The sequence below is a fragment of the Chiloscyllium plagiosum genome, unplaced genomic scaffold (genome assembly GCF_037043375.1).
Source record: "Chiloscyllium plagiosum isolate Xiang-an unplaced genomic scaffold, Cpla_swu_hap1 HiC_scaffold_4, whole genome shotgun sequence".
In the NCBI taxonomy this organism is placed as follows: domain Eukaryota; kingdom Metazoa; phylum Chordata; class Chondrichthyes; order Orectolobiformes; family Hemiscylliidae; genus Chiloscyllium; species Chiloscyllium plagiosum.
Genome location: NW_028270142.1, coordinates 134,281,828 through 134,302,882, shown reverse-complemented (window position 1 = coordinate 134,302,882; position 21,055 = coordinate 134,281,828). Strand labels below are relative to the sequence as shown.

The window sequence follows — 21,055 nt, the reverse complement described above, 5'->3', positions numbered from 1 at the left end:
TCCTTCATTCCCACTACTGCGCAAAGATCTGTTTCATGCCACAGTACCTCAGTGAATTTCCATTTCTTTGCATGTGTTAAAATCCTAAAAGGCTTTTCACCTTTTAAACACCTTAAAGAAAGTCTGTTTATGAAAAGTTTGAATTTTGCAGTGCAAGGGGAGGGTTGATTCTTCCTTTTTTTAATTTGTGGAACATCCAAGTCAAAGTTATCCTTGGTTAGCACATAATGCTGAAAAACTTCTAGGTGCAGGGTGGAGGGAGGATACTGGAGAAAAAGGATTTTTGTTTACTTGGTTTACCAATGAAATTGGTCTTTGTTGGGGTTGGGGAGTGTGTATTATATTCTTGGGCTTTGTAGCTTCATGAGCAATGTTACTATGTGGTAAACTCATGTTTAATTTTCATGATGTTTTCTTAGATTGTCCAGTTTGGTATGAATGAAAAAGTAGGCCAGGTTTCTTTTGATTTTCCACGACAAGGCGAGATGACTTTAGAAAAGCCATATAGTGAGGCCACTGCCCGACTGATAGATGAAGAGGTGCGATTGGTCATCAATTCTGCATATGAGAGGACTCTGTCGCTTCTAACAGAAAAAAGAGCGGAAGTTGAGAAGGTTGGAAAATTTGATATAAAACTTTAAAACTGCCTTTTATTGACAATTGCAAGAATTCTTTTGCTACAGTGGGAGCTGGCTGAGTTGTTTCGCCTGCTATCTTAATCCACAAATTCATTTCTCTAAAATGGAAGGAAAATTGGCTCGGCGCCAGTACATGGACCTGCAGCGATCTCTTCAGATTTCTGTCAGATTTGTCTGGGCAGCCACCCAGGAAAGCACAACTTGGGTTTTCTTCATGGGTCTTCTCTCTCAGCTGTTAAAACTGAATGTGCTCTTACATGCATAAAGGAGAGCACTCCTCACAGGCAACCGACTATTCTGAAGTTTCGAAACTATAACAAAGCTGTCACAAGGCCAAATTGATAACTTAAGTTTAGAGGTCACCTAGTCTTTAAAATGCCCACTTTGCAATTTAGATCATGCTATAAGGGGAGACTGTTAGACATCATTTTTACCCACATTAGATTATCATGTGAACATCTATAAATAAGTTACAGCCCATACCATTTGGTGTCTTCATACGAATATATAAGTATATATTTCCTATTTATATCTGGAAGTTTTCATTTAGAGATGTTGGGGCTCTCTACTCTGTATGATACTGAGCACAGGAAAGTCAAAATTACAATCTCTGGTTGTGCTAAGCTAACTATCTGGTAATGTAATGACAGTTGTAAACTTACTCCATATTGAAATATCTGGATAATGTATTTACATCTGTTTTTAAAAGAAAGTCATTCATAAGGCTTCCTGCAGTCCCTGCAATGAAGCTAACATATAAAGATTGCTCTCTTGGAAGACCTAACATAGGCTGCTGGCACCTGTGGACCTGAGCTGTATCATGAAACATTCCTTTAATCGAGCAGGAGAGAAAGAGAAACTTGTTTGTACTTGTACAGGTTCTTCACAGCTTATTATTTCATAAATAAGTAGATTTCCTGCTCTTAAGACTTTATGTAATCATAAAAATTAAATAACACTGACAGTCTCAAGTGGTTTAGATTGTGGTATCTTGACTGTAAATCTTACCTTTTATTTATTGTTTTAACCTTCTTTGATCCTGATTTATTTTGTAGCTGTTTACAGTTTGCTTTGAAATTCTGGAGCTAGAACATATTGTTTGTCTAGTCTATGACATTATTCTGCTGTAATTGTAAAATGATTTGATGTCCAACTGCAGTCCATTTATTTTGTTTAAAAAGTCCCATCCTGATCGCATCAGCTGGAGCTCAATAGATAAATTATTTCTACAATATTTAATGATGATGTAACGTTTAGAGGTATGGAACGTTGCTTAAGGCAGTGGCATTCTTTTGGATCTCTTCTGTCACCCCCGTCCTCCTCACAGGAAGTTCCTAATCTCCACCCAGTAATTTGATTGAGATTGCAAACTAACTGCGGTGAGGTTTTGAATGTGTCCTTCACCATACTATTATTCCATAACATTACATGGAATTTACAAACAGAAACAGATCATTGGTTATGCTTCACATGAACTTCCTCTGACTCTCCTTCATCCAACCCTAGCAGCATTTAACTTCCTGTTAAATGCTTTAATGGTATTCACCTCAATTATTCCTAGTGCTAGTTCCACATTTTTGGATAAACCAGTCTCTCCTGGATTCTACATTAGATTTATTTTGTATTCATAGTTCCTCGTTTTACTTTCCCTCGCATCTAAAGCAATTTATTTATCGAGTCCTTTCAATAACTGTAGAACATGAACATTACAGTGCAGTACAGGCCCTTCCAATCTAAATGTTGCGCTGACCTGTGGAACCAATCTGAAGCCTATCTATCCTACACCATTCCATTTTCATCCATATGTTTATATAATGACCATTTAAATGCCCTTTAAGTAGGCGAGTCTATTGTTGTGGGCAGGGCGTTCCATGCCTCTACTACTCTGAGCAAAGAAACTACCTCTGACATCTGTCCTATATCTATCACCCCTCAGTTTAAAGCTATGTCCCCTCGTGCTAGCCATCACCATCCGTGGAGAAAGCCTCTCACTATCCACTCTATCTAACCCTCTGATTATCTTATACGTCTCAATTAAGTCACCTCTCAACCACCTTTTCTCTAATGAAAACAGCCTCGATTCCCTCAGCATTTCTCATAAGACCTTCCCTCCATACCAGGCAACAGCCTAGTAAGTCACCTTTGAACCCTTTCCAAAGCTTCCACATCCTTCCTATAATGCAGTGACCAGAACTGTACGCAATACACCAAATGCAGCTGCACCAGAGATTTGTACAGCTGCAACATGACCTCCTGGCTCTGAAATTCAATCCCTCTACCAATAAAAGCTAACACACCGTATGCCTTAACAACCCTATCAACCTGGATAGCAACTTTTCAGGACCTATGTACGTGGACACCGAGATCTCTTTGCTCATCTACACTGCCAAGAATCTTGCCATTTGCCAAGTACTCTTGATTCCTGTTGCTCCTTCCAAAGTGAATCACCTCACACTTTTTCACATTAAACTCAGTTTGCCACCTCTCAGCCCAGCTCTGCAGCTTATCTATGTCCCTCTATAGCCTGCAACATCCTTGGCACTGACCATAATTCTACCAATGTTAGTGTCATCCACAAACTTACTAACCCATCCTTCTATGCCCTCATCCAAGTAATTTATGAAAGTGACAAACAGCAGTGGCCCTAAAATAGGTCCTTGTGGTACACCACTAGGAACTGAACTCCAGGATGAACATTTCCCATCAACCACCATCCGCTGTCGTCTTTCAGCTAGTCAATTTCTGATCCAAACCACTAAATCACCCTCAATCCCATGCCTCCATATTTTGTGCAATAACCTACCGTGGGGAACCTTATCAATGGCCTTACTGAAATCCAAATACACCACATCAACAGCTTTACCTTCATCCACCTGTTTGGTCTCCTCCTTAAAGAACTCAATAAGGTTTGTGAGGTATGACCTATCCTTCACAAAACCATGTTGACTATCCCTAATCAACTTTATTTCTTTCTAGATGATTATGAATCCTATCTCTTACAACCTTTTCCAATTCTTTACCCACAACCAAAGTAAGGCTCACTGGTATGTAATTACCAGAATTGTCTCTACTCCCCTTTTTGAACAAGGGAACAGCATTTGCTATCCCCCAGTTATCTGGCACTATTCCTGTAGACAATGATGACATAAAGATCAAAGCCAAAGGCTCTGCAATCTCCTCCCTGGCTTCCCAGCAAATCCTAGGATAAAACCTATCCAGCCCAGGGGACTTATCTATTTTCACACTTTTTAGAATTGGTAAAACCATGTAGACTGGTTAGTAAAGTTAGATCACATGGGATTCGGGGAGAGCTAGCCAGTTAGATACAAAATTGGCTCGACGGTAGGAGACACCGGATAATGGTAGAGGATTTTTTTCGGACTGGAGGGCTGTGACCATTGGTGTTCTGCATGAACTAGCACTGGGTCCACTGTTGTTTGTCATTTTTATAAACAATTTGGAAGAGAATTTGGGAGACATGGTTATTAAGTTTGCAGATGACATCAAAATTGGTGGTATAGTCAACAGTGGAGAAGATTATCTAAGAGTACAACAGCTGGGCCAAAGGACCAAGGACCAAGGAGTGGCAGATGGAGCTTAATTTAGATAAATGAGAGGTGTTGCATTTTGATAAGACAAACCAGGGTAGGACCATAGCTAATGATAGGCTCCTGGGGAGTGTTGTTCAACAGAGAAACCTAGGGATTCAGGTACATAGTTCCTTGAAAGTGCCATCACAGGTAGACAGGGTGGTGACTTTGGCACACTTTCATTGGTCAGACTATTAAGTATAGGAGTTGGGAAGTAATGTTGCAGCTATACATTGGTGAGGCCACGTTTGGAGCACTGTGTACAGTTCTAGGAACAGGAAAATCAAGGTTTTGGGCATAAGCCCTTCATCAAGAATTCCTGATGAATGGCTTATGCCTGGAAAATCAATTCTTCAGCTCCTCGGATGCTGCCTGACTTGCTATGTTTTTCCAGCACCACACTTTTCCACTCTGATCTCCAGCATCTGCAGTCCTCACTTTTTCCTGTGTACAGTTCTAGTTGCCCTGTTATAGGAAGGATATTATTAAATTGGAAAGGGCGCAGGAAAGATTGACAAGGATGTTACTGAGGCTGGAGGATTTGATTATAAGGAGAGGCTGGATAGGCTGGGACTTTGTTCCATGGAGTGTAGGAGGTTGAAGGGTGACATTATAGAGGTTTATAAAATTGAGGTTCATAGATAAGGTGAATAGCAATGGCAAATTTTTCACACAGGGTGGTGCATATAAGGAATGAACTGCCAGAGGATGTGGTAGATGCAGGTACATTACAGCAATTAAAAGACATTTGGATAGGTACATAATAGGTGAGGTTTTGAGGGAATATGGGCCAAGCGCAGGCAAGTGGGACTAACTGAGTTTGGGTACATGGTTGGCATGGACAGGTTGGACCGAAGGGTCTGTTTTTTTTTGTGTTGTATGACTATGATTATATAATAACCATAAACTTATGTTTGTTTTTGTTTTCTTCCAAATTTCAGATTGCTCAGCGATTGTTGGAAAAAGAGGTATTAGACAAGGCAGATATGATTGAACTGTTGGGACCTCGACCCTTTGCAGAGAAGTCAACGTATGAGGAGTTTGTGGAAGGAACAGGAAGCCTTGAAGAAGACACATCCCTTCCGGAGGGCCTCAAAGACTGGAATAAAGATCGTGAAAATGAGAGAAATTATGAGAAGAAGAGTAAATTACAAGAGGGATCGCTCGACAGCTGGCATACCAAATGAGACAAAATAATTATTTTGCTTTTGTAAGTTTAAGAAATTGTGATCCTACAACAGAAACATTGTGCCTCCTTGATTGTGTTCAGACTTGTTGGTTAAAGAATTTTAAACTCATATGGTTCACCAGCTCAAGCTCTCTGCATTCAGTGTGGCTTTAACAGTAATTAATTTCCTTTGGGCCAACTTGTTCTGTGGAAATGAACATGAAACAAAAATACCACTTTGTTTTAAGGTTTGTATTTTAACAAAATTTGCTGCTTCATTTTAGCACCTGAAGTCTCTGACTATTCACACAGCATCTGGTTTCATTTGAATGGAACTTCTATTTATTAACTTCTATTTGCAGAACCAATTGTTCTGCACATTTGAAGATGCAAGGGATTGTCTGCTGAGTTAGCAGGAGCTCATGGCTGAGACTTTTCGTATATAATTTTCCATACACTGTGGCTTCTTTATTTGGGGCTGTAAGCAATTGAAGACTTGAATGTAATTAGTTGTGTAAATATTGTTTATTTTGAAATGTCAAATGGGATACCTAAATAAAACTTAAAATATTCAATTTTGCTATTGATCCTGGGCTGGGATGTGATCTTAATTTTGTAGGTAGACTGTGATTTCTGCTATTAATACGCTCATTAATCAAATACGTAGTATACCCAGTCATTAAATAATTTTGAAATGAAACTCTAAAGGGAAGCATGACAATGAATAAAGTTTTCAAAGAGCTCTGACTATCTTGAAGTTAATATCAATAACTATTTGCTGATGACAGATATACGTTCCAGGGGTGTGCTACATTCTGTTCTGAAGAGGAAGTTTTAGTCTCAGCATGAGCTCTTGTTTTTCTCTCTCCTTAAATGTTGTCAGACCTGCTGATTTTCTCCAGAATTTTACATTTTTAATTCAGATTTCCAGAATCTGCAATATTTTGCCTTGCATGTTATACTGTAGTTAGTTTCAGCTTTCGATTTATCAGTGTTTTGCACATAATTGTTCCAAATTTTCTTAGTACTTTGAGAAGCTTTCTAGTCTTGGTGCAGTGTTGACATGAAGTCGTCTTGTTTTTCCTTCAGTGAATATTGTATTCAATCTCACTCCCTTTGCTAAACTTTAATTATCCCTTTCTTTAGTAAGGGCTAATAATCAGTTATTAGGATGCTGCCCTCAAATCTGCCTGCACTCAGTGTTTATAAATTAATGTGTAACCAATCTGCAGCCTTTTAGAAAATGGACATGTGTGTGCAGAGCTTTGAAATCAGACTCCATTATAGGAGAAGACAGTGCATACCCTTGTGCATGTTGCTTGAGGCATGACTGCTGAAGAATTCTTTGGCTTTTGTATTATTTTACCATGATCGCAAACTTTAAATAATGCAAGGCATTTGTTAACATTGCAAAATGTGACATCATGGTTCCAAAGATGAGGGTTCATGAGATACACCTTTCTTTGCATAATTCATGTTATGGATCATGCCAGACCCCTTGACATTTCAAGAAGGTAGCCCAGACCCTAATTTTGCTGGCTGTTTTAAGCAAGTGTAAAGTGGATATTCCAGGATAGAATCAACTAGTCAAACCACTTAGTTTTAAACAAAACTGAATTGGTTTCCAAGATTATTGAATGAAACACAAACAACAGAAAACAGAATACTGAATAATCTAACCTCTCTAAAAACCAACAGCTCATCCCAACTTAATGATGCTATTCCAAATTCTTACATCAATCCCCAGAAACACCCCTTGGCACAAAAGGTAAAATCAAACACAGGGTCTTACAGGCGAGACGTCAGAGAGAGAGTACCAACCTGGACCTGCTTCTTTGGGTCCAGCAGCTTTTTCTACACTACTCTAAAAACCAAACCAAACCAGAGTAAAGCTGAGCTGGGAGAACTAGCCACTCCCCTTTCATTGTACAAGTGCTTTTTTTCAAACTTGAAAGCTTCTACCTGAGGCAGTATCTGTTAGCTATTATCAAATTGGCCCTAAAACCCTTTAAACCTAGACTTTTCGGAGTCTGTGTCATTTACAACCTGTCTTGGGGAAAAATAAAGCCAAGGACAGCATAACCTTGTTAAAGGAGTGGCTTTGTCACAAAAGTATTAGGTTGTTAGCAAGTGTGTGAAGTGCAATTGTTCATGTAACTAGATCTCAGTGATTACTTTATTATGGGAAAGATGCAGTATAAAACATGCCATACCAATTAGGATCTAGAAGTAATTGAGATAAGGTGAAAGTGAGGACCGCAGATGCTGGAGATTAGAGTTGAGTGTGGTGCTGGAAAAGCACAGCAGGTCAGGCTCGCATCCGAGATTGAGTAATTCAGAAAATTTGACTGAAGCATACAATCTTGACAGGACTTGAAAGGATGAATGCTGAGAGAATGGTTCCTCTTGTGATGTCTAAAACTGTGAGATGCCATTTAAAAGTTAAAGAATGAAATGAGAATTTATTTGCTGTCAGGATCTTTCTTCTGAAGTTCTCTTCATTGGGGGGCAGGGTCGTTGAATATATTCATGTCTGATAGAAGGTATCTTCGTAAAACTATTTACTTCCTAGTTTTGAAGGATTGTGGAAAATTGAATTCTAGTTGTATGGGCATACCTGGAGTTGTTTTTAAAAGCAGCCATTGAACATTCCCAATGGGCATTGGAGTTTTTTTTTAAATCAAGGCCTCCTGTGGATCACCTTGATTCGAACAAGGAGAAAAAAGCTGTGTTACAGTGGTGAGGTGAGAGTGACTGATCTTGGCATCAAACCCACGTTTGACTGAGGCATTTGAGGGGCCCGAGCAAAACTGAACTCAGCTGCTTCAGTAATGACCTTCCCTTCATCGTAAGTGCAGATGTTTACTGACTGCACAATTTGCATCTCTACAGATATTGAAGAGTTCCATGTTTAAATGCAGCAAGGCCTAGTTAATATCCAGACTCCGGCTGCAAGGAGCATTTGGGACACCCAAGTATCAGGCATGCTGGGGGTTACCATTGACCAGAAACAGAACTGGACTTGCCATTGTTAATAAACTGGGTACAAGAGCAGGCCAGAGGCTTGGAATCCTGCAGCAAGTAACTCATGACCTAACTCCCCAAAGCCTGTCCACATCTTTCAAGACACAAGTCAGGAGTGTGATGGAATGCTTCCCACTGCCTGGATGGGTGCAGTTCCATCAACACAAGCTTGACACCATCCAGGACAAAGCAGCCTGCTTGATCGGTGCCATATCCACAAAGATTCAGTCGCCTCACCACCAATGCACAGTGGCAATAGTGTGTACCATCTATAAGATGTACCCCAGAAATTCAACAAGATTCTTTCAACAGTTTCTTCCAGTATCATGACCACTGCCATCTAGAAGGACAAGGACAGCAGATACATGGGTACCCCACATGCAAGTTCCTCATCAAGCCAATCACCATCCTGACTTGGAAATATATCACCACTTTTTCAATGTTGTTGAGTCAAAATTTTGGAGTTTCCTCCCTAATGTCATTGCAGGGATACCTAATCCAAATGGACCAAATCAGTACAAAAAGGCAGCTCATCACCATCTCCTTGAGTGCAACTGGAAATGGCTAATAAATACTGGCCCAGCCAGCAATGCCACATCTTGTGATTGAGAAAAAGGTGACTATGTGTAGGTCGGTTAGCTCAGATGATTACTGTGGTGCTAATAACGCCAAGGTCGTGGGTTCAATCCCCACACTGACCAAGTGTCTTGCTGAAGTTTGGTCCGTGCTCGCAGTGTCAAAATTGGTCCTTGTTTAGGGCAACACAGTGGCTCAGTGGTTCGCACTGCTGCCTCACAACACCTGGGTCCCAGGTTTGATTCCAGCCCTGGGTGACTCTGTGGAGTTTGCACATTCTCCCTGTATTTGTGTGGGTTTCCTCCCACAGTCCAAAGATGTGTAGGTTAGGTGAATTGGCCATGCTAAATTGCCCATAGTGTTAGGTGCATTAGTCGGAGGGAAAAGGGTCTGGGTGGGTTACTCTTCGGAGGGTCAATGTAGACTGGTTGGGCCGAAGGGCCTGTTTCCACACTGCATGGAATCTAATCTAATCTAATCTATTCCAAGAAATCTGAATAGAATGATATGGGTCAAATGCTGGCAAATGGGACTAGATCAGTTTAGAATATCTGGTTGGCATGGAGTTGGACTGAAGGGTTGTTTCTATGCTGCGTAACTTCACAACTCTATGGTGACAATTGCTTGCTTTGCTGGGACTAGTTTTGAATAATGACTGGCTTGTCGATCTTTTCCTTTATCAACCTGTGCAGAGATGTTATTGCAGACCTCTGGCTCAGAGGTAGTGACAATCGCCACGGCACCTGGTGACCAGCTTGAAGAGGTATTTGTATTATCTGGTTAAGCTGCAGGAAATCATGCTTCGAGCAAGCAGAGCCCAACAGGTGTGTCTCATTTCTGGAAAGGAAAACTATTCAGGATGGAAGCTATTTGTGTTTTTTTAAACGTGACAAAAGAAACATCTTATGATTGTATATCCTGATGAAGGCTTTGTCTGTATAAATTACAGGCAACAGTTTGATTACTGACTTAACCATACATGCCAGGGCACCACAGTGACAGGCTCTGGAACATTCTGCACTTTAACCTTTTGTCTTTTGCAATATCCCCTTGGGCAAAGGTACTTTTTAAAATCCAATCTCTGGAGCAAAAGCTTTTTATTCTCTTTTCCTGAAGTGTGTGTGTGAGGAATATTTTTCTATATTGCTGATAGCTAACCAATTATTGCATTTTTCTTAAATACATTTTGCTTTGATAATAACCTGGTTGATGGATCATCTTGTTTAAACCCTGAAATTAATGGGTATTGGCCACCTTGATAACTGGAGAAAGTCTTTTTTATGATGTAGTTGGCCTAGAAGAACACTGCATTCTTCTAGCCTCCATCGCAACAGAAGTGAAGGGATGCATCAGGATAATTAAATTGAAACCAAAACCAGATCAACCATGATGCTACTGAATGGCAAATGCCCTACTGTTCTGAATTTCAAGGCTGAAGAATCTCCTCCAGCATCCCCTCGCTCAGTGGGGATGGCTGATGTTGACTGCCCCATGGTTCCAATCTGAATCACCTTTACAGCCTCAATATCTTCTCCTGTAAAGTCCTGAAACCTGAATAGAGCACTGAGTAACCAAAGCATAACCTGTTCTGACTTCAACATGAGCTCAAATGTTGGAAATTACCTACAATGACAAAGGCAGTAGATGCATAGGATCACCACCAGCTCCAGGTTTCCCTCCAAGTCACACACGATCCTGATTGTGAAGTACATTGCCATTCATTCATTGATTATCACTGAAGTCAATATCCTGAAACTCCCCACCTGACAGCAAGTAGGAATAGCTTTCCCATACAGTTTGCCATTGCTCAAGAAGGGTATTTGTGAATATACAATAACTTCTGATCTTGCCAGTAGAATCCCCCTCCAAAGAAGATTAATATTACAATTAATGATGCATTTAAGGATCCTGAGCACATCAATGATTCCTGGGATGTTCTTACGAATCTTGAAGAAACTCAGTATTAAAGTTTATCTGCCATGCGTCTGACTGAATATAACAAATATCCAGCACTGGTGAAACACAAGTTGACATTTCCAAACATTTTGACAAGCCAATGTTGTGTTTCATACTAAAAACTGGAAGGAATTGAGCTGTAATTTGATCAGTGTTGACATCACTAAACAGATGAACAGGTGCTATGTCATCTCCCACACTTACTGTTCCACAAAAGCTGTTGGTTTATTTCCTTCCTCTTGTTTCTTCCTCCTCTCTTATGCTGATGACCCTATTTTTACTATCACTTTCCTCTCTCAAGTTCATTCTCAAACACCTGTAGAAAATATTTTCTTTTATGCATTCAGTTTTTTTTGAGAGCCATTCCAAGTTGGATGGATCATTGATACTAAATGGCAATGAGGGAAGATGTTTTAATGGAATAACCTTTAAACCTCAAATCTGTTAAATGATTTAAAGAGCTTTCTGATTGTTTGCACAGAACTTGAAGTTTTGCTGAAAAAGGCATTTTGTCAAACCGACTCATGTTGCAACTCAGGGCATTTGTAAAGAATACTACTGTTGAGGAAACAACATTGAGAAGGGAGTACTGATTGGTTGGCAAGTGTAGTTTGATTGGGAGAGTTGGTGGCATGGGGAATATGCTAGAAAGTTGATGACTGACAGTTAACTGCTAAGTTTTGTTTAAATTTAAAACCAGGCAAGTTGACTTTGGTTGATCAAACCACTGACCTGAGGAATGAACAAGAGAATAGCATTGCCAACTTTATCAAATTGAAACAAATGATATGTGAGTATGAGCTTTCTAATTGCAAAGTATAGAGCCCTGTGCATTGATATGTGCGACTTCCAGAATACTGCAAGCCTATCTGAAATTGGCTGTCACTGCAATTCTTTATTCAATCAGGATTATTTAGCAAATGTCAAATTGCAGAATCACATCAAATTTTGGACATATTTTAGAGTTTTCAAGCCTTGCCTGGTTGCTGTGGTCAGTACTTTGCCTAGTATGAATAGCTAAAGGAACATGCTGAGGCTGTTTCCATTTGTAAAAGACACTAGAGTGAGAGGGAATTGATTTTAAGTGATGAGCAAGTGAACCGGGTGCTGCGAAAATTATTTTTCACACAGCGACTAGTTAGGATATGGAATGCACTGCCTTGAAATGTGATTAGATTAGATGCCCTACAGTCTGGAAACAGGCCAGTTGCCCCAACAAGTCCACACTGAAGAGTAACCCACCCAGACCCACTTCCCTCTAATGCACCTAACACTATGGGCAATTTAGCATAGCCAATTCACCAGCCCTGCACATCTTTGGACTGTGGGAGGAAACCGGAGCGCTGGAGGAAACCCACACAGACATGGGGAGAATGTGCAAACTTCACACAGTCACCTGAGATGGGAATAGAACCCAGCTCCCTGGTGCTGTGAGGCAACAGTGCTGACCACTGAGCCACCTGGATATGGAGAGAGGCAAGCAATTGACACTAGATAATTTAGCTGGTGCAGGCACAATGGGTCAAATGGCATGTTCTGCACCAGAATGATTCTGTGAAAACACTCTACTGGTTGAAATTGTAACTACAAAATGATTGTTGGAGGTTAGTCATCTCAGCTCCAGGATATCTCTGCAGGATTCCTCAGAGTAATGTTCTTGGCCAATAATCTTCAACTGCTTCATCAATGGGAGCGTGCCCCCCCCCCCCCCCCCCCCAACCTTCAATTACAGTAAGGTCAGAAGTGGGGGTATTTACCAATGATTGTACAAGGTTCAGCATCATTCATGCCACAAGTGCTGATGCCAATCTGCAGTGAGCGAATCTAACCATCACCTCTTCGTTGCCAACACTAAATCTCTCACTATCAATAGCCTGGGGGCTACCATTGACTAGAAACTAAACTGGACTCACCATATAAACACTGTGACTACAAGAACCAGTCAGAGGCTAGGAATTCTATGGTGAGCAACATACCTTTTATCTCCAAATTCTTCCCAATATCCACAAGGTACAAGTCAGGAGTTTGATTCCTGAACAAAGCAGCCCGCTTGGCTGGCAACCCATCCATCATCTCCAGCATTCACTCCATCACCACTAACACATCATGACAGCAGCGTGTGTCATCTACACGATGCATGGCAATAACTTAACAAAGCTCCGCTGGAAGTTCATCACCTTTTAAGGATAGGCAACAAATGCTAACCTAGCCAGCGATGCCTCTAGCCATGAATGAATGAAAAAACAGTGCATTGCACAACAAAGTCTGGTAATTTGTAATTATATAAAAGTATTGTTAATGAGAGAATAGTCCTGCTCAATGAGCAAAGCCAGAATCTCACTAAAAGATAAGGTTTAATTTCTTCAGCCAGAGGGTGGTGCCTCTGTGATGACACTGCGGAGGCCAGATCTTTGAGTGTATTTAAGGCAGCGATAGTAGGTCCTGCATTAGTAAGGAGACCCAAGAGTTACAAGGAGAAGGTAGGAGAACGGGATTGAGAAACATATCAGCCATGATTGAATAGCAGAGTCAGTGGCCAAATTCTGGGCTCTTATATCTTATTTAATGTCTTATGGTCTAAGGTTATGTCAATGATATTAAATAAATAGTTTGAGCTGATCTTCATAAATGATAGTGGAAGTGAGAATGTAGACGTTCTAAAGCCAGTCTGGAACCAATAGAACTAATAGTAGGAAGGAAATTGGAATTGAAAATGTGTAAGTACTCAAAGTGGATATTGGCACAAAGCACTGGTATTATAAACCCTTGATCTTTCAACAGAATCAGAGAGGAAATAGCGACTGTTCTGAGCATAACTTTTCAATTACCGTAGACAGTTATTTGAAAGTGGAGAGAAGCCAACATAACATCCAAATGACTGTATATTGGTTGCTCTAACATCATTTGTGGGAAATTCCTAAAATGCACAATTTGTAATAAAACCAGTTTTGCTAGTTGGATTAGTCAAGAACAGTGTGCATGGATTTGTTTATTCACAATGGACTAATATAGTGATAAGTTTTTCAAAAAAATTCTATGTAAATAATGAGAAAGAAATTGTTCACAAAGCACGCAGGGAGGTTCACAGGCTCACCATCAAACATGTTGAATGAGAGAGAACATAGCAGCCAATCACACGGCTGATTATTAAACAAAACTGCAAGTACACAAAATGAAAAAGGCTAATAATCTTTTGAATTTTATAAATGAACAGAATAGAATTAGCTTTATTGTCACGTGTGCTCGAATGGGTGCAGTTAAAAGTTTGTAATGTCGCCACTTTGGCACCAACTTATGTACAGGGTACCTAGATACAGATACTTAAGTGTTTGTCACAGACTTGAAACAGTAAAAAAGTTCAGCATAGGAATACAAAGTTTTAAAAAATACGCGAATTACTCAAAGTCCAGAATAAGAAGAAAAAGTATCTTTAGAAGTATTCAAATTCTAGTCCCTGTCCCGCCCAGCTTCAGAACTCAAGGCCTTGCTGCCTCCTCACGCTGGGCTCCAGCCTGTGACTCATCTCCAGGAGGCCATTTTCCCTGCCAAGGGGGCCTAAACATCAGGGTCAGATTTTCAGTATTTGAGATTGAGGTGAATAGAAAAATATCTTCACTGAAAAAGTTGCAGATTTTTGGAATTCTCTACCCCACACAGCTAGAGGGTATTTGAGTATATTCAAGACTGAAATTAATATATTTTTGAGCACAAAGAGTATCAAGAAATTTGCAAATATTATAGGGAAATGGAATTGAAGCACAGGGACATCTCTAATTGCATTGACTGGTGGAGCAGGCATGAGGGATCGTTTCTGTTAGTTATTCAAGTAGGTTGGCTGGATCCAGGAGCTTGTATGATTTAACCTGTGATTAGAGACAGGCAAATTTTTGAGAGAGCAGCTATTTCCTTCTGGTTTAAGTCTTCCTACAGTCGGGCCCTTTTAAATACGGAGTTCTAGTAATCTGTTGGTCTGCATTGGATGGAGGAGGTTTTCAGATCTCTCCATATCTACCTTGAGCTCAACATCTCAGAAATACGACAGGAAGGACAGAAAGGGAGGCAAGAGAGGAGGGGGAAGTGGCGTTTTTGATAAGGGACAGCATTATAGCTGTACTGAGGGAGGATATTCCCAGAAATACATCCGGGGAAGTTATCTAGGTGGAACTGAGAAATAAGAAAGGGATGATCACCTTATTGGGATTGTATTATAGACCTCCTAACAGTCAGAGGGAAATTGAGAAACAAATTTGTAAGAGATCTCAGCTATCTAGAAGAATAATAGGATGGTTATGGTAGGGGACTTTAACTTTCCAAATATAGACTGGGTCTGCCATAATGTTAAGGGTTTGGAGGGAGAGGAATTTAAGTGGGTACAAGAAAAGTTTCTGATTCAGTATGTGGATGTACCTGCTAGAGAAGATGCAAAACTTAACCTACTCTTGGGAAATAAGGCAGGGGAGGTGACTGAGGTGTCAGTGGGGCAGCACGTTGGGGCCAGCGACCATAATTCTATTAGTTTTAAAATAGTGACGGAAAAGGATAGATCAGATCTAAAAGTTAAAGTTCTAAATTGGAGAAAGGCCAATTTTGACAGTATGAGGCAAGAACATCCAAAAGTTGATTGGGGGCAGATTATGCAGGTAAAGGGACAGCTGAAAAATGGAAAGCCTTCAGAAATGAGATAACGAGAGTCCAGAGACAGTATTATCCTGTTGTGATGAAAGGTAGGTATCGAGAATGCTGGATGACCAAAGAAATTGAGGGTTTGGTTAAGAAAAAGAAGGAAACATATGTCAGGTATAGACAGGATAGATTGAGTGAATCCTTAGAAGACTATAAAGGCAGTAGGAGTATACTTAAGTGAGAAATCAGAAGGGTAAAAAAGGGGACATGAGATAGCTTTGGCAAATAAAGTAAAGGAGAATCCAAAGGGTTTTCACAAATAATTAAGGACAAAAGGGTAACTAGGGAGAGAATAGGGCCATTCAAAGATCAGCAAAGTGGCCTTTGTTGGAGCCGCAGGAGATGGGGGAGATATTAAACAAGTATTTTACATCAGTGTTTACTGTAGAGAAGGACATTGAAGATATAGAATGTATGGAAATAGATGGTGACATCTTGGAAAATGTTCATATTACAGAAGAGGAAGTGCTGGATGTCTTGAAATGCATAAAAGTGGATAAATCCCCAGGCCTTGATCAGGTGTACCCTAGAAGTCTGTGGAAAGCTAAGGAAGTGATAAGGACAAGCCAGGGCTCAATAGACTGGCGAGCCTGATGTTGGTGGTAAGTTATTTGAGGGAATCCTGGGGATAGGATGTGCATGTATTTGGAAAGGCAAGGACAGATATGGGTTAGTCAGCATGGCTTTGTGTGGGAAATCATGTCTCACAAACTTGATTTGAGTTTTTTGAAGAAGTAATGAAGAGGATTGTTGAGGGCAGAGCGGTAGACGTGATCTATGTGGACTTCAATAAGGCATTCGACAAGGTTAGATCTCATAGAATACAGGGAGAACTAGCCATTTGGGATACCCTCCTGCATCGGGCTCCAGCCCACGACTCGACCACCCTCCGTGGCCCCATTGTCTTCCATTCTCCATTGCCACCAGATAAGTTTAAGCAGCTAAAGGTTGGTGGATGGGAAAGAGAGGAGTAGTTGTGGGGAAGAAAACTGCAGAAAGGAGAAGAAAAATGCAAAAGGTAAAATAAAAACTGATGAAGCAGAGGAAATCTGGCTGGAGCGTCATACTCTGCTGCCCTCTTGCCAGAAAGGAATGTAAATGGGACATCAAGTATATAAGATCGAATTATTTTCTATCAACCATTAAGCCACAGCTCTTCATGGAGAATTCAGTGCGACCATACCAAATGCTCATTATAGATTTAGGATGATTCAGCTGGATTCAGAGTGAAATGAAGACTATAAAACTGAGTGCATAGGAAACACTTTCTACTTGCTTCAGGGTTCAGTGATGTGTTAGTTATTGTTATCACTGGGACGCAGGAAAGAGACCAGCGCACTAGTTTGGAGATAAGGTACATAATGTTATGTAGTTTAGTTCCAAAATAGAGGGAACATGGGTTTTAATTTTCCATTCTGTAAAATATATGACTTTCTTTTAGAAAACGTCAGAAAGTCCTTTGAAATAAAGCTGAAGACAGCATTTCCAGCAATGGTGATTTTAACTACAGGCATATTGCAAGTGGGTTCCGTCAGGAATCTGTTCACAGCTCGATCTGTACACAAGGCAGAACAATGTAAAGCAGCTGTTTGTAAATACAGAAAATGTTTGTACATTGGTCTTTAAAATTACACCCCTGTATTGCATCGCTGGACATTTGCAAATCCCCTCGGAGATATAAGACCATAAGACATAGGAGTGGAAGTAAGGCCATTCGGCCCATCGAGTCCACTCCGCCATTCAATCATGGCTAATGTGCATTTCAGCTCCACTTACCAGCGTTCTCCCCGTAGCCCTTAATTCCTCTAGACAATAAGAATCTATCAATCTCGGCCTTGAAGACATTTAGCGTCCCGGCTTCCACTGCACTCCGTGGCAATGAATTCCACCACTCTCTGGCTGAAGAAATGTCTCCGCATTTCTGTTCTGAAATGACCCCCTCTAATTCTAAGGCTGTGTCCACGGGTCCTAGTCTCCTCGTTTAACTGAAACAATTTCCTAGCATCCACCTTTTCCAAGCCATGTATTATTTTGTACGTCTCTATTAAGTCTCCCCTTAATCTTCTAAACTCCAACGAATACAATCCTAGTATCCTCAGCCGTTCCTCATATGTTAGACCTGTCATTCCAGGGATCATCCGTGTGAATCTCCGCTGGACACGTTCCAGTGCCAGTATGTCCTTCCTGACGTGTGGGGACCAAAACTGGACACAGTACTCCAAATGGGGCCTAACCAGAGCTTTATAAAGTCTTAGTAGTACATCTCTGCTTTTATATTCCAACCCTCTTGAGATAAGAGACAACATTGCATTCGCTTTCTTAATCACGGACTCAACCTGTATGTTTACCTTTAGGGAATCCTCGACTAGCACTCCCAGATCCCTTTGTGCTTTGGCTTTATTAATTTTCTCACCATTTAGAAAGTAGTCCATGCTTGTATTCTTTTTGCCAAAGTGCAAGACCTCGCACTTGCTCACGTTAAATTCCATCAGCCATTTCCTGGACCACTCTCCCAACCTGTCTAGATCCTTCTGTAGCCTCCCCACTTCCTCAGTACTACCTGCCTGTCCACCTAACTTCGTATCATCGGCAAACTTCGCTAGAATGACCCCAGTTCCCTCATCCAAATCATTAATATATAATGCGAACAGCTGTGGCCCCAGCACCGAACCCTGCAGGACACCGCTCGTCACCGGCTGCCATTCTGAAAAAGAACCTTTTATCCCAACTCTCTGCCTTCTGTTAGACAGCCAATCCTCAATCCATCCCAGCAGCTCACCTCGAACACCATGGGCCCTCACCTTGCTCAGCAGCCTCCCGTGTGGCACCTTATCAAAGGCCTTTTGAAAGTCTAGATAGACCACATCCACTGGGTTTCCCTGGTCTAACCTACTTGTTACCTCTGCAAAAAATTCCAACAGGTTTGTCAGGCATGACCTCCCTTTACTAAATCCATGTTGACTTGTTCTAATCAGACTCTGCTCTTCCAAGAATTTAGAAACCTCATCCTTAATGATGGATTCTAGAATTTTACCAACAACAGAGGTTAAGCTGATTGGCCTATAATTTTCCATCTTTTGCCTTGATCCTTTCTTGAACAAGGGGGTTACAACAGCCATCTTCCAATCATCCGGGACCTTTCCTGACTCCAGTGACTCTTGAAAGATCTCAACCAATGCCTCTGCTATTTCCTCAGCCACCTCTCTCAGAACTCTAGGGTGTATCCCATCGGGGCCAGGAGATTTATCAATTTTAAGACTTTTTAACTTTTCTAGCACTATCTCTTTCGTAATGGCAACCATACTCAACCCAGCCCCGTGACACCCTTTAATTTTTGGGATATTACTCATGTCTTCCACTGTGAAGACTGACGCAAAGTACTTGTTAAGTTCTCCTGCTATTTCCTTATCTCCCACCACTAGGCTTCCTGCATCAGTTTGAAGTGGCCCAATGTCTACTTTTGCCTGTCGTTTGTTTCTTATGTACTGAAAGAAACTTTTACTATTATTTCTAATATTACTGGCTAGCCTATCTTCATATTTGATCCTCTCCTTTCTTATTACACTCTTCGTTATCCTCTGTTTGCTTTTGTATCCTTCCCAATCTTCTGATTTCCCACTGTTCTTAGCCACTTTATAGGATCTCTCTTTTTCTTTAATACATTTCCTGACTTCTTTTGTCAGCCAAGGTTGTCTAATCCCTCCCCGGTTAATCTTTCTTTTCTTGGGAATGAACCTCTGTACAGTGTCCTCAATTATACCTACAAACTCCTGCCATTTTTGCTCTACTGTCTTCCCGGTTAGCCTCTGCTTCCAGTCTATTTTAGTCAGTTCCTCTCTCATGCCCTCATAATTACCTTTATATTTGCTAAGCTATCTGCTGACTTGAGTTTTCTCACGGAGAAAGAGTGGTCCAGACACCGGTTCATTCAGATAGACAAAATCTATAAATGACAAAATGTGTTGGCAGTTGAGCAGTCTCAAAACTAGTTGGAGCAGAAATCCTGACTTGCTTAGAAGTAAACGTCATTGGCAAAAGACTATGGAGATGTCAGAGATGAAGGCATCATTAAACACTGCTAAAGACATGAATTTACGAAACCCATATGAACTGAAATACCTTGAGATATTAGTTGAGTAACAGAGTAAATGTACAGAACTTGCTGAAAAGAAGTGTGCTTACAGATGTTCAGAAAATTGATCATTGGATCTGAAACATTAACTCTTTCTCTTCACAGATACTGCCAGACCTGCTAAGTTTTTATAGCAATTTCTGTTTTTGTTTCTGATTACAGACATGTCAGCTGAGAAAAGGGATTTAGTATGGAGACTTTTCACTAAGTCTTGAATATTGGTAAGGTTATTGTTGAGGTTAGAGTTGAATTGTCCTTCAGATATTTGTAATTAGTTTCAGTTTGTTCTTGTACACTGTGACAGTTCATGTTTTTCCTTGTGTGATAAACACATGGAAATCAAATTCAAATAAGTTGCCCATCATAATATGCCAGGTCTCATTCTAGGATCTGAGCTGTCCAGGATGACTACCAGCCAGTTTCTCCTTTAGTAAAGATCCATCACAGGTCATGGGACACACTGCAAGTTTCTACAGTTCAAAAAAGAGTAGGAAAAAAACTAAAGTGGAAATGCATTTTGATCTTGCATGTTGTGGACCATACTTAACCTATCTTATAACATCATGTTTCAGATTTCTACACTATATTCCCTTAAGTTTTATACCTTTTAAAAAAAGGGGAGTGCCAAAGAAGTTAGTATTGTTAATTCAAAAGATAGCAAGCGCTTCAGATAGTACCTGTAGAGAAAATAAAACAGTGTTTTTCCAAACCCATGTCTGCTGCTACAGTGAAGGTCAAGGGTAATGAACAGTGCCTGAAAAATCACTAGCTACAGGTTTCCCTCAAAAGTTGCACATCCTCCTGATTTTGAAGTATATCATTGTCTCATCAACGCTTGGTCAAAACCCTGGCACTCCTTCCCTAACAGTACTGTGGCTACAACAGAGAGGCAAACTGAGCCTGTTAACAATTGACAACTGATTGTTTTGGATTACTAATAGCTGCAGTGAGCTGCCCTGAACTAACTGATGCCATGTGGAATTTAATTTCAATCAATAAAAACATTTTAGGGGGAGGGAAAGAAGAAAAAGAGAGCGTGTGCAAGCGCAGAGTTAGATTTAACAATTTAAAAATCAGATATAAAAATCAGCCAGCTCTTACCCTGAAGTGCTCCAGCTTTATGAATATTGCAATGGAAGTAGAAGGAATGTGACAATAAAATCAATTCAGATGTTTGCTCAGGTGATTTCCCCCCCCCCCCCCCATTTCAGAAATCAGTGTGTGTCAGTTATTTTAAGAAATTCCAGCTACTAATTTATGAATTGGCACAAGAGCAGGAGCAAAAGCC

At 40.6% G+C, this 21,055-nt stretch overlaps 1 protein-coding gene across 2 annotated transcripts in view; it reads left to right on the top strand.

Moving 5' to 3' along the window:
* The window catches only part of afg3l2 (AFG3 like matrix AAA peptidase subunit 2), a 60,626-nt gene extending 54,643 nt beyond the window's left edge, over window positions 1–5,983 (top strand). For both annotated transcript variants that reach the window (XM_043687726.2, XM_043687727.2), the window contains exons 16-17: window positions 420–614; window positions 5,170–5,983. In XM_043687726.2, the coding sequence (XP_043543661.2) occupies window positions 420–614; window positions 5,170–5,415 (441 nt within the window). In that variant the 3' untranslated portion in view covers window positions 5,416–5,983. The remainder of the gene's footprint in view (window positions 1–419; window positions 615–5,169) is intronic.
* The last annotated feature ends 15,072 nt before the right edge of the window (window positions 5,984–21,055 follow it).